The following is a 13,806-nucleotide window of genomic DNA, read 5'->3' as shown; positions in this document are numbered from 1 at the left end:
AGAGCCCCTGCTCCGCAACAAGAGAAGCCACTGCAATGAGAAGCCTGCGCACCACAACGATGAGTAGCCCTCGCTCGCCGCAACTAGAGAAAGCCCACGCACAGCAACAAAGACCCAACGCAGCCAAAAATAAAAAAATAAATTTATTTTAAAAAAACTTCAAATGTTAGAGACTGCATAAAAAGAATCATGTTCTTTCACTAGGTAATCCCATCCCCAGAAATATAATCTAAGTAGGAAAAAAATGATGAAAATATGAAAAAAGTTGAGCAAGGCTTTTTAACAGTAAGTGATAACAAATGCTCCCAAACATCTGAACAGTTAGTTTACTGCACATCCAATAAACCACAGAATGTTATGCACTATTTAAAAAGTAAAGAGTGGGATAACTAAGGAGTACATGAAAACTGCTTATGAAATAGTAATGAGAAAAATATTTTTTAAATTTATATATTCACCATGATACAACTACATAAACACTCCACAGAGATAAAGCTGAGGGAAAGGTGGTAGATTTTTAGATGAGCACTTTCTCTTTTTTTCTCTACTTCCCTTTCTCTCTTTTTTCAAAAATTCTGTAAATCAACACTTGGAAAATATTTTTGATAGGCACATGACAGGAGTATTGGCACATATGGGGAAAAATATAGCAAAAACAGCATTTTTAAAAGAAGGCAAATAAAAACCAAGGCACTTGATAACTGCAGGTACAATGTAAGTATGTACCCACCTAGCTGACCAATGGGCAAGAGTCTCCAGTGATGGACAATATTGAAGGAGCAGGACTCAGAAGAGAGAGAAGCTGCCATCCTTTCAGAATTTGGCCTTTAGATTAAAAAATGACTTTAAAACTGCCTTTTACAATCTTTTAAAACTGATTTCACTAAAGAGGTCTCTAGAAAGATATGGGGCATGTTCTAATAGTGTGATGGAATAATGTCAGAGAGCAAAAAGATATCTACTATTCCTCTCTGTAATAGGCTTCTCTTTAAAAGATTTCAAAGCAATTATATTATAGTCTTCCTAAAATATAAAGGATTTTTTAAATGCTTTCTTTTTTTTTTTTTTTCTGAGCCCCTGCTAAGAAATCAGTTATATCTCTCATAAGAAGCACTTCAGGGACTTCCCTGGTGGCGCAGTGGTTAAGAATCTGCCTGCCAGGGGACATGGGTTCGATCCCTGGTCCAGGAAGATCCCACATGCCGTGGAGCAACTAAGCCCGTGTGCCACAACTACTGAGCCTGTGCTCTAGAGCCTGCGCTCCACAACTACTATAGCCTGCCCGCCCTAGAGCTCATGTGCCGCAACTACTGAAGCCTGCACGCTGTAGGGCCTGCGTGCCGCAACAACTTAGCCCGCGTGCTGCAACTACTGAAGCCCGTGTGCCTGGAGCCTGTGCTCCGCAACAAGAGAAGCCACTGCAGTGAGAAGCCCGCACACCGCAAAGAAGAGTAGCCCCTGCTCGCCACAACTAGAGAAAGCCTGCGTGCAGCAATGAAGACCCAACACAGCCAAAAAAGAAAAAAGAAGCACTTCAGTTCCTAGAATGAAGAGAAGACTCGTAAATATTTTTGTTCTTTGATGAAATATGAGGGTGAGATCACCCCGTAATTATCCCTGAGTCACAGTGTAACTAAAGTTCCTGAAAACAGGAGGTTAGTGGATCTGTTGGTTAATGGATGACTACTGCCCAGAGTCATACATCAGATTGGGCTGAGATATCAGAGAGGGAATTTCAAAATACATATCTGGGGATACCGGGGTGAATGAGACCAGCAGAAGGAATTTATAATTCTACATATGTAATGACTGCTACTGCCTTACACCCCAACGAATTAAACTTGGGGAAAAACTTTCATTTACAAAGAAATGTACAAATTAAAATCGGCTCACTTGCAACATATTATCTCCTCATTTGTACCACATTATCACATAATTGTAACAGCTTTTTGAAAAAATGCTGTTAAATGTACATAAGGATTGTCAGGTGTACTCCAATTTTGGAAACGCTATTAACTGTGAAAAAATACATCTCAGAATCAAGGATATCCCTGGCAGCCCAGTGGTTAGGACTCCGAGCTCTCACTGCCATGGCCCGGGTTCAGTCCCTGGTCAGGGGACCTAAGTAAGATCCCACAAGCTGTGCGATGCGGCCAAAAAAAAAGAATTAAGGATATGCAGTGACAACACATTTATTGGATTTATTGGGAGCCCTTCTGGGCAAGGCACTCTGCTCAGAACTGTGCCATTTGTCATGCACATGATGAAGACACCTGCTCGCGTGGAAGGCATCAGGCGACTTCCTACAATGGCATGAGCCTGAGGCGCAAGAGCACGGGTCACGTACAGGCTCGGGTTTAGGTGAAAATTCAGGAACTTTGGACAGCAGGAGGAAACATCAAGGTAACGAGGGCAAAATGCCAAGATGAGACAGAACTAACAGCAACAACAAAAACAACCCAGAGGGACATCTTTAGCTGTGTACCACATCAAAATGAAGCTCCTGGACACACAGCCAGACCCGGGCAGATAGCACTATCAGATCACAACCTACCTCCTGGCTGAGCCCAGAGACAGGCTCAGAATCGCTCTCGGGAAGTCAGCAGGGCTGCCTCATCCAAAAGCGCAGGTTGTACGAGGCACAGACAATGCCCTGGATGGACACTACCTTCAGGGGGGACTGAGATGCTATGGAACCCATATTCCCATCCCAGCCCTCCGATCACAGCAACGACCACAGTCCAACAACCTGCAGTGGTTTGAAATTAAATGCGGTGTCTACGTGAGCTGGCATCACCCGTTTTTGTCTTTAACGTTCACTGCAGTGTGTCCTAGGCACTGACTGAGATCTCTAATTACAAAGTTAAATCATACATTTATTTACCCTTGCTTGTTTTAACTTAATTGGCCAGATAGGGAAAGAAACTCTCTGGAAATGGTCATTCATGTGTTCACAGGTCCTCTTTCCAGTCCCATAAAAAAATGGGACATGGACAGCTGTCTATTTTCTGCATTAGAAAACAGTTCTGCTTAGATCCTTGGCTAGTTTGATTTGGTATTCTTGCACCTTGACTGCTAGTAAGAATATTGCAAGGCTTTTTATAAAGGATATCACTTATATTACCAGAACCATAAAAGATACTAAAATAAAGCTATAAACAAAATTATGAATAAAATATATGTAATGAAGACATATACTTACATGATTATTATATGTAAATTATATATTTTAAATCTTTTTGTATTGTTTTTGCAATATGTTTTTGTTTGTTTGTTTGTTTTTTGCTATTTATGATGTTAGAAATGGTAAAAAGCACCCAGAATAAAAAATTTGTATTCAGAAAAAAAGAAAATCGTTCTGCAGGAGAAGAGTCAATATCTGCCATCCACCTGACTTACTGGGAGAAGGAAATACCAGTGAATGCTCACTGACGACACTGTTAGTCTAAATGCATTATGTCATTTCCTCAGTACAGGAAGTCCTTGTATTTCATGACTCACTGTTTTCCTAGAAACCTCATCAGGGGGTAACCGGGTCACTGTTAAGCAGGCTGTGAAAATGAGGCAAAGTTCACCTGTCAGACTGAGCCAAATTTAAAAGATTGATACAGTGTGGCTAGAAGGGGTTGCTTACAAACTGTGGAAGGGAGTCAACGTGAAATTGGTAAATAGCTTTTGGAAAAAGCAACTTGGCAATATAAAAAATTGTATAGTGCACACTGTCTAGCAATTGTGTCTCTAGCACCTCTAGATGTTTATCTTGGAGAAGTATTTATACATGTCCACAAAAAGGAAGGCATACGAATATTCACTGTCATAATACTAAATGACACTACAGATGATACATGACTTGACAGGCTACGAAACTACAGCACGTCTATTCTCTGAGATACTATTTAGCAATTAAAAAGAATGAGATAAAACCAGGTATATCAGCATGGATGTCTTTCTGAGACACTGTCAAAGAGAAAAAGCAAGGCAGATGAACACTACGTATAATAATTTTTTAAATTATGTTAAAAAACCCCCACCAATTTTTGCTTTATATATTTCTCTACATAGGAATACAGTGTGTAAATGCATTCACAGAACCTAGAAACACACAGAGGGTCCCAGAGTGGAGGAGACTCAGGGTGGAGACGGAGTGTTCAAAAGGTACTTGTGTTGTCTGTATTTTAATAAGTATGTATTGATGAGTTATTTGGGGAATTAAATTTACATACCTTTTTTTAAAGTTATTCTTTTATTCACATGCTTTCATTTTTTTCCTTTTCTCAAGTCTTGGCAAATGTCTATAATCAACCAGTGTTTAAGGGCACATTTTCCTCAGCCTGATCTTCTACCCATCTATATACAGATGTCTTCTCCTGTACCTCCCCACAGACCTGCCCACATGGGCTACGTGAGGTGGAATAATCACCGGATTTACCATTCTGACAAATAAATATAAAACTGGAGTGGTAAGGAATTATTTACTATTTGAATAAATATAAAACTGGAGTGGTAAAATAATAATATAATATTCCTTATTACAATATATTATATAATAAGATGATTCTTATATTATTTAATATAAGAATATAAATGTTATGAGTTAATATAAGAATCATCTTAATATTTTTCTCTCTTTTCCAATCTATACAATGATCATGTCTTAATTCTCTAACTGGGAAAAAGTCTAAACCAGTGATCTCAGTGGGGGTGATTTTGCCCCCCTGGGGACATTTGGCGACGTCTGGAGACACTTTTGGTTGTTGTAGCTTGGGGAGCGGTTGCTACTGGCACCTAGTGGGTAGAGACCAGGATGCTGCTAAACATCCCACGATGCACAGAAGGGCCCCACAACAAAGGGTTATCCGGCCCAAACGTCAACAGTGCCCACGCTGAGAAGCCCTAACCTAAGTACACTGCTCATAAGTAACAAACCCCTATTTATGTTCTACTTACTCACTTTCTTTGTTTCTCTGATTATTTAAGAGGTGGAGCGGGGAGCCTGGGGTCATACCTGAACAATGAACTGGTAGATCATAACTAGGCTGACCACCATGGTGATGTTGGCCAACAGGGAGAAGATGGACAGGGCTCGGAGGTTTCTGACGAACACCAGAAGCACCAGGAAGGGCAGGAAGGCGAGCATGTAGAGTCTCGAGTCCATGGTGGGCGTCAGGATCACCGTCTCGTTGTTGTGGCAGTTGGTGGTGGTCCCATTGGCTGCTTCTATCACCTAGAATGAGGGGAAGAAAAGCAGCAGAGAAACCCTCTCAAATGACAAAGGCCAGTGGCCCTCCCACCAGAAGGGGTTCTTGGCTAAAGGCTCAGTGTGTGAAGAAGGCCACATAGAAAGTTGGTGGTCGGTGAACTGTCTTTGGAGATCTTCATAATTGTTAGCCACCTGAATGTCTGAGCTGGGTTTGATCACATCTTACCTAAAGACAGGACAGCAAGATATCTTGAGGTTTCTCGACACCCTGGGTCTCTATAAAGTTTTTTTTTTTTCTTTTAATTTTCATTTATTTATTTATTTATTTATTTATTTTTTGTCACGCCACACAGCATGCAGGATCTTAGTTCCCTGAGCAGGGATCGAGCCTGTGCCCCCTGCAGTGGAAGTGCTCAGTCTTAACCACTGGACCACGGGGGAAGTCCCACGCCCTGGGTCTTTAGATAAAATCAAACGACACTGACACTGTTCTACGTAAAGTGTCAAGATCTCAATTCTTGTGTTGAACAAAACTGGCTTGGAAGAGATCCTAAACAGAAAGTCCACCCATCTCTTGCCAGTCTCTCTTTTTACCAGGGCCTACCTGTTTGAAGTTGTCAGCCAGAAAGACAAAATAGACACAGCAGAATCCCAGCTGCGTGACGATTAGGAAGAAGTCCACAGTGTGCCTGCAGGTGGGGAAGGAAGGAAGACAAAGATCGTAATGATAGCAAGCAGGACTGCCAGAGAGACAGGTGTTTGAACAGCACTTATTCCCAAGTCATCACAGACCCTTCCCATCAGGTGACAAGGATGAGTGTGCCCAAGAAAGAGGAGAAAATGTGCCACGTGCCACTGGTCTAGAGCCTTGGAGGAAGGTGAAGGAGGTGCTATGTGTGTGGTTCCCGAGGTCCCCTTCCTGGCTTCGTGTCAGGAATGCTGCACGTGGTCAGGCAGACTCGAGATAGTCCTGAGACTGTACTGGCCGGGGCGGAGCACATACACCAGGACCACTACCCAGCCCCTTGGCTACCCTCCTTCCCATGGCCCACCTATCCCCTCTCACACTGTTTATCCTAAAGCTACAGGGAACCCTCAGCATAAAAGCCCAAGAAGTGGACCCCTTCACGGATCTCTTTCTATAACTCGGATCTAAGAACCAACTGACTCTCACATAAGGACACAGAAATAGATGTACCGAAACAGGCTGCTGGTTGAAGCACTGTTACAACAACAGCTGGTAACAACCTAAGGGGTCATCAAAAGGAAAATGATTAAATTATAGGCCATTATGAGATGAAACAGAATACAGCAGGTAAAAAGAATATCTTAAATCTACGTGTGCTGATAGAGAAATGTCTAAGACCTTTAAGGGAAAAAAACAAAACAAGTTTCCAGTCAGTATGCATAGTATGGTAATTAGTGTAAAAAATGTTAAAAATGTGTGTATGTTTGTATATATTCAGAAAATTCCAAAAGAAAACCCATGCAGCTGTGACCAGGATATACTTTTACTCTTCACTTTATGTTCTCCTATCTTGTTCCAAAAAAAAAATTTTTTTTTAACCACAAGCACACATTAATTTTATTAAAGGAAGGAAGGGAGGGAGGGAGTAAGGAAGGAGGGGGAAGATATGGGGCTAGAGGGAAAGAGAGGAGGAGGAGAGAGGAAAAAACAGAGATGAAGAAAGGAAGAGGAGAGAAGAAGAGAGAAGAAAGAATCAACTAACAACCAACCAACCAACAGTGGTCACTTGGCAATCTGGCTTCTCCCAGCCACAGAAAACGACTTTGCTGAAAGAATTACATAATCCTGCATCACAGGAAGAAGCTGACTATGTGTGAAGGTAAAAGTCTCCCTATGACCACAACAAGGAGTTTTTCTGGAGAACATAACTTTAATGTGATTCAATTTTTTTTAAAAAAAGGATTCAGCCCTCGATGTTATCAATTTTCTACATCTATATGCACCGTTTCCTCAAATAGGAAACAAACAGTAGAATATTTCTCTCCAGGCATCTGAAAAGTTACCATAGGAGAAACTTCCAAACACCTCCCAACCCAGCTCCTGAAACGTCTCTTTCCCTAACAAACCCATTTGTTCTGGCTCACCTCACCTCCTCCTTGAAGCCTTCCTTCTCCTGCCCAGTGCCCTGCCCTGAAAGCTCCTATCATGTGCGCTTCTCATCTGGCACGGCGGACAAGAGCGTCTTTAGGGCTCCTCCCTCTCAGGGCTCCTGGGGTGTATTTCTAGCTCATGACTCTCTCTACTGGTATATCCTATTTCTTCCTGATCTCTTGTTCTCAAGATTCCCATGCATCTTTCTCTGTCTATTGGAGGGCCAGGACTACATAATATCCCTCAGGGAAACCCCCCTCCCTGTAAGAGTGTGCTTAAATATATCTGTTGACCAAACGAGGGGATGAAATATAATCACTGGTCACAGGCTGTCAAAGCTGGGAGAGCCCTTAAATATCTTTCAGGCCAGGCCCCAAGTTTTACCAATGAGGAAACTGAGGCCCAGGGAAGGGAGGGGTCACACAGCCCAGGGTCACACAAATGACCACTGGCAGAGCTGAGCTAGAACTCAAGTCCACAGACCCAAGCAATGCTCTTCCCACTAGCTGCACTGTCTCCCACACCTCACCTCCCTATCTGAAGGCCTCCACACCGGGAGGCCACAGCAGCAAAGAAAAAGGAAACCCATTACCTTCCCCAGCGGGCGTTGTTCCGGAGCCAGGAGATGGGGCTGGCTTCCAGGCCGTACATCACCGTATCCCCATAGTCCACAAAGGGCTTGTTCAGTCTGGGAGGAGGGGAGGGAGAGGAAGGGCAGAGTGCAGGGGTCAGACAACGACAATGACAGAACAAACATAGCTCACGGAGACCTGGGCCGGTTCCCCATCAGCCACCCGAGACATACCACTGAGTCCTGGGTCTGATGCTTTCAAGGAGCAGAAGTCTTACGTCAATGGGATGGTTACCTTCCTTATAATTAACAACCATCTGGTAAACCTTTTCAATGGGGTAAATATTACAAAGCACGTAAAACCAGAATGTGGTCTCTGTCCACTGGATATAAGTAAGTGCAACAGATGACAACAAGCTAAGAAAGAACACAGAAATCGCCAGGGAAAGGCAGTGCTGTGATGACTAGCAGCCACCTTCAAGCAGCACAAAGAGTCCAGAGTGATCTCTGTTAAGTGCTCACTTTCAGTGCTGGCAACGGAACCCCAAAGGACAATCTGTCACTCGAGAGGTGGCCCGGAGGGCTCTCACCTGTGGCAGAAGTGGTGAGCGCACTTCACCAGGATACCCATGCAGTGCACAGCCACGAGGCCTATCACCAGCAGGCTGAGGGGACCCATCTGCGGACAGGCGTTGTGGGTAAGAGGGGGAGAGACAAGCAGACAGAATTAGAACTGGATTTGCAAATGATCAAAACTTTACTAGGGAACCTTCCAATGACAGAACTTCCAGCAGAGCTTTTGAGAGACAAATGTGCTCACAGAGATGAGCTGAGTAGGACGGGCACCATCTGAACCTCAGCAGGCCTTCTAGAGAATTAATCTCCCGGAGGAGAATGACACAAGATAAGGCTATTCCAAGACTGTTGCCAATAGGCAGAATAGAAGGCTCCTGGGACTGTCTGGGAAGAAGAGACAGGCTAAGGGGTGGTGGAAGGGGGAGAGTTCTCTCTAGAGCAATGCCACAAGACCGTCCTTAGCTGAGGACAATCCCCGTCTCTGAGCTTCTCCGACTTTAAAAGAAACCAGAATGGCTTTGGACAGGCAGCCTATAAGGGGAGGATCATGAAAGACAAAAATAAGATTCTCAGAGTTGGCCATCTAACGGCAGGGCATGGAAGGACTGTGTAGAAAATGGACAGACTTCTGTTACTAACTCATTAGTTAATATTATTGATAGAAACTGCCAGAAACTTTTCAAGTACCTCCTCCTCGCCTCAAAGTAAGCTCCATGAGGGAAGGAATCGTTGTCTGTTTTTATTCACTGATAATATTCTAAGAGTCTAGTATAGTGCCTGGCACACAGAAGATCCTCAATAAATATCTTTAGATGAATGAACACCTGAACTTTGCTTTTTCTCAACTGAATTTGAAAAAGAAAAGCTTCCCATTTTAAAATGTTTTCCATGAAGTAAATTAAAAAAAAAAAAACCACTGTCTCTTAAAATTTGTCACAACACTTCCTTGCACCGACGCAGACCCTTACCAAGGTGCCTGCATTTCTCACGGCCAGAGGCAGCCCCAGGAGTCCTGTGCCAATGTTGCTTTTTAATAGGTGGATCAGGGTCTGGAACCATCTGAAGTGGGAAGAAGGCAGACAAGGGCATGTTAACAATAATGAGAGCTAGCATTTACTGAGCAAGCACTTAGCACTGTGCTAAGTGCCTTCATGAGTTATCTCATTCAATTTCCAGAACAACCCTATGAGATAGGTATTAACTTCACCTTATGCATGAGGGAGCAACTTGCTCAAGGCCATGTACCTTGAGTGTGAGCCTAGATTCAAACCCAGGCTGTCTAGCCCCTGAGCCCACTCTCTTAGTCACTGGGCTATAAACTCTGTTCCCTGAGGCATCTGAAAAGTCCACCTCTCTTGGAGATTAGATCAGAGGGACAGTGGGGGTCTGCAGTCGTGATGTACTTTTTATTAAAAAAAAAAAAGTCAAATGCCTAAGACTGGAGAAGCCCTCTTCACACAGTCACCTAGTTTATCCTTCTGCCTTGAGGACACAGTTTTCCCTCATCTGTTGTACAGACTGTCCGCCTGAAGCTGCAACTGTAAAGTTTCTCAAGTGTCCTCATTATTTTTTCACTCAACAAATACCATCTATAATGTGTAAAACATTGTGTTAATGCAATGGTGGAAATCAGCATGAACCAGATACGGACCTCAGTCTCTGGAAACTAATAAAAGTCTCCAAGGAGATAAGGCAGACACATTAACAACCACCCAAGGTAGAAAGATCCCTGTCCTAGGAAAAGCCCAGGAACAGTACCCAGGGAGGGGCAGGGAGGCGAGGGTTTGTAGCGTGCAGAGACCTGGGCTGAGCCCAGCAGGGACCTATGCAGGGCTCTGTGTGTGTGCCAACAGGGCAGAAGAGCCTGGGAACACGCACCCAGACACAGGCGTGAGCACCAACACAAAGGAGCGTGTCAGCTCTGTGGCCGCTCAGGTTGGGTGAGGATGGGCATTCCATACAGAATGGGAGCTCCTCAAAGGACTGACGTCAGTGGCCTCATCTTTAGCATTTTCCATCCTCTGTTACTCCAGCAGGATACGGAAAAGATCAAACATGGTACCACAGACTTAATCAGGATTTGGCCCCTGGCACTGTCTGGAAATTCTTCTGCGCAAATAACCTAAATACCTCCTAAATGATGCTTCCACATATTTCTTCAAATCTGCAATTCAGTAGAAACTGAAAGCAAGTCATGTGTTAACTTGTGAAGACCGTAATAAATAAGACCCATCTACACTCTCTGGAAAGGAATTTTACTTTCGGTAACCTTTCTCCGTCTACCTCCAGGAAGAAAATCTCTTGACCTTCCTACTGTCTCCCAAGCTTCTCAGGCAAGATCAAGAAAACTGCTTCAAGTCTGAATGAGACGAGGCAAGCGCTCTCCTGGATTAAACTAAAGGACTGTAAGGGTCCAGGGGTGACTCGTTCATTATCAGTGGCCAGTGACCAGGAGATTAAGTGCAGGATGATGGACTAAGCAAATTTCTATCTTGGCAAATGTTTAATCCACTTAAGGTCAAAGATAAGCACTGTACCAAAACCACCTGCCTACCAGAGGCCTCCCCAAAACGCCTCTGAGCTGGGTTTCATGGGAGATCAGGTCCCTCCAGCCCTGGCTCTGCCATTAACTCCATATGGCAATTCCCTTCCCTTCTCTGGGCCTGTTCTCTCATCTGTAGAGTGAGGCGACTGGACCAGAACAGCATACTTCAGCTCTGAAACAGCAGGATTCCAGGCAATTGACCAAAATCATGCTTTTTAATCAATGGCCATGAGCTGGGATTACCCAAAACCATACGAGCTATCACAAAATCAACTCCATGGACTGCAGAGTTTTAACTGCGGGGGGTGGGAGGGAGAAATAAGCCTCACAAATCTCTGTCGTCTCTTGACGCTCCAAATCTGTTCTTATACTTGTTTGGTCTTAGGTCCCCTTTATACACTTATAAATTATTGAGGATCCCAAACAGTTTTTGCTTATATGGATTATGTCTGCTGACGTATATTACATTATAAATTAAACCAAGAAATTTTAAAACATTTATTAATTTAAAATAACAATAAACCTATTACATGTTAATATAAATAACCAATTTTTAACAAAAAGTAACTCTATTTTCCAAAAAGTATCATGTGAGAAGAAGGACACTATTTTACTTCTTTGCAAATCTCTTTAACGTCTTGTTTGACAGCTGGACTATCTACTTCTGCATTCAAGCTGTTGTGATATGTTGTTTTGGTGGAAGTACCTGAAGAAAATCTGTCCTCACACAGACATGTAGTTAGAATGTATCTTAATAGCCTCTTCTGACAATTGTGATAATTTTTCTTTGATACTACACCAAAACTTGACACATGTAGTTTCTTAGAAGTTAGCTGTAATGTGGAATCTGACCTTTTCATCCTCTATTACATGAAAACCCACCGGTGATCTTGCTCCTTGGATGGATCTTTTACCCACGCACAATTTTCTAACATCACCCTTTGGTCATCTGGGAAGATACTGATTCCCTGAGCTATGTGGATCTTCCAAATGCTGGCACATTTCATTATACGATATCAGAAAAATCACATTCGTTAATATCATCCCTAATCTCATCAGAAAAGTCTTTGAGTAGAGGGAAGCTGTCAAGGTCACAGTGCTGGATATGAGTTGTTTTTTTTTCTGATTTTGCTCGAAAGCTCAAATTTCACTGTGGGCAACAAATACTACTGATTGTTTTTCTTGAGGTGACGGTCTCATTACTTTCATTTTCAAGAAAATGCCTGCCAAGTACTCAGGTCTGAATGACCTATAGTTTGTTAGTTGTTCAGTAGAAGTATTGCATGTGTACTTTCCATTTTGTCACACAGAATATTAAAAGACCTGTACTGAAGGGTCAAGATTTAACAAAATTAGTAATTTGACTGCTTCATCAAGGACGCGCTTAAGTGAAACCGGCTTATTTTTTGTATATGTATATGTATATGTGTGACAGTGAAAAATACGATGACAAGCATAATTTGGTGCCACCGTCTTGATTTACACTAAGGCGCCAGCAATTTTACCCATCATTTCTTCTGAACTATGAGTGTAAATGTCAACACGGTGAAAAAACAAATCACATCTTAGTATTATTATGAAAACAGTTTTGACTGCGTGGACTTCTTAAAATGGTCTTGGGAGCCCTAAAGGGTCTGAAGACCATACTTTGCAAGTGGCTGCCCCAGATAACCTACAGAAGACCAGTTTCAGTCAACTGGTTTCTCAGCCTGCCAGCCTGGAGAAAAAGTAACAAAGCCTGATCAAGAGCAGTATAATGTAGCTCAATAGGGCAACAAGAAAACTTTGCCCAGAAGAGTAAAAAATGAGGCTGTCATCAAAGTAGTCGACAGCTTGATAACATTCATGTGTTAGGAAATACCCTCACCAAACACATCATCATGGAAGCATCTGGGGTTCCTACTTGCACTCCTGATGAGGGATTTTTACTGAGCCCTAAACACTTAGAAGAGCCTGGTGTGTACATGTTCTTTGTACATGTAACAAAGTGCATATACTTTGCTTCTTGTACTTTGTTCCATGCACTTTTTCCATATACTTTGTTCCTGGGCAAACTAGATAACGTGGTGGGGCAAGTCCCAGTAAACAGGAACCCAGCTCAGAAACTTGTCCCTAACACTTCTCACCTATTGAGCTAACTAGGTCCCAAATCAGCTTATACTTAATCATACCTGGCATGTTTCTACACATAACATGCCAGGCTTGTGTGGATCCAGGCCCCAGGAAAGTACTCAACCCACCCTCCAAGTCCCAAGGGAGTACTTTTCCCTGTACCACTTATGATGGGATTGTGGTACCTGCCATCACTTACAGATGGGCTTTCCTGGTCACCTACCTTGTATTACAATGTCAGGGCAGGATGGGCTCTCAGAAAAAGTACACCCTGGAAAATGTCCCAAAGCAAGGACAAGGGAAGTATCTTCCAATTGGTCAATTTCCAGCAAACAAGGGGAGATAATTTGCAGTTGACCAGTAGTTATAATCCAATGTGAACAAAAAAGAGAGATATTCAGAATAGCTGACAACCACGCATTATCTTCAATATATACAAAACCTGTGAGCTGGGCTTCCCTGGTGGCACAGTGGTTGAGAATCTGCCTGCCAATGCAGGGGACACGGGTTCGAGCCCTGGTCTGCGAAGATCCCACATGCCGTGGGGCAACTAGGCCCGTGAGGCACAACTACTGAGCCTGCACGTCTGGAGCCTGTGCGCCACAACAAGAGAGGCTGCGATAGTGAGAGGCCCGCGCACCGCGATGAAGAATGGCCCCCACTTGCAGCAACTGGAGAAAGCC

General features: G+C 43.2%; 1 protein-coding gene across 10 annotated transcripts in view; it reads right to left on the bottom strand.

The window, feature by feature from the left end:
• Positions 1–13,806, bottom strand: part of SLC36A1 (solute carrier family 36 member 1) — a 296,571-nt gene that overhangs the window by 264,120 nt on the left and 18,645 nt on the right. For 9 of the 10 annotated variants that reach the window (XM_007188614.2, XM_057539733.1, XM_057539736.1 and 6 more), the window contains exons 3-7: positions 9,435–9,525; positions 8,481–8,569; positions 7,912–8,007; positions 5,805–5,889; positions 5,006–5,224 (exon numbers count right to left, since the gene is read on the bottom strand). In XM_007188614.2, the coding sequence (XP_007188676.1) occupies positions 5,006–5,224; positions 5,805–5,889; positions 7,912–8,007; positions 8,481–8,569; positions 9,435–9,525 (580 nt within the window). Of the gene's footprint in view, positions 1–5,005; positions 5,225–5,804; positions 5,890–6,398; positions 6,449–7,911; positions 8,008–8,480; positions 8,570–9,434; positions 9,526–13,806 lie in introns of all 10 variants that reach the window. The other variant, XM_007188616.2, reaches the window with a different exon arrangement.

This window comes from Balaenoptera acutorostrata, chromosome 2 (genome assembly GCF_949987535.1).
Source record: "Balaenoptera acutorostrata chromosome 2, mBalAcu1.1, whole genome shotgun sequence".
Classification (NCBI taxonomy): domain Eukaryota; kingdom Metazoa; phylum Chordata; class Mammalia; order Artiodactyla; family Balaenopteridae; genus Balaenoptera; species Balaenoptera acutorostrata.
The sequence above is the reverse complement of the archived record's forward strand: the minus strand, read 5'-3'. Positions and strand labels throughout refer to the sequence as shown.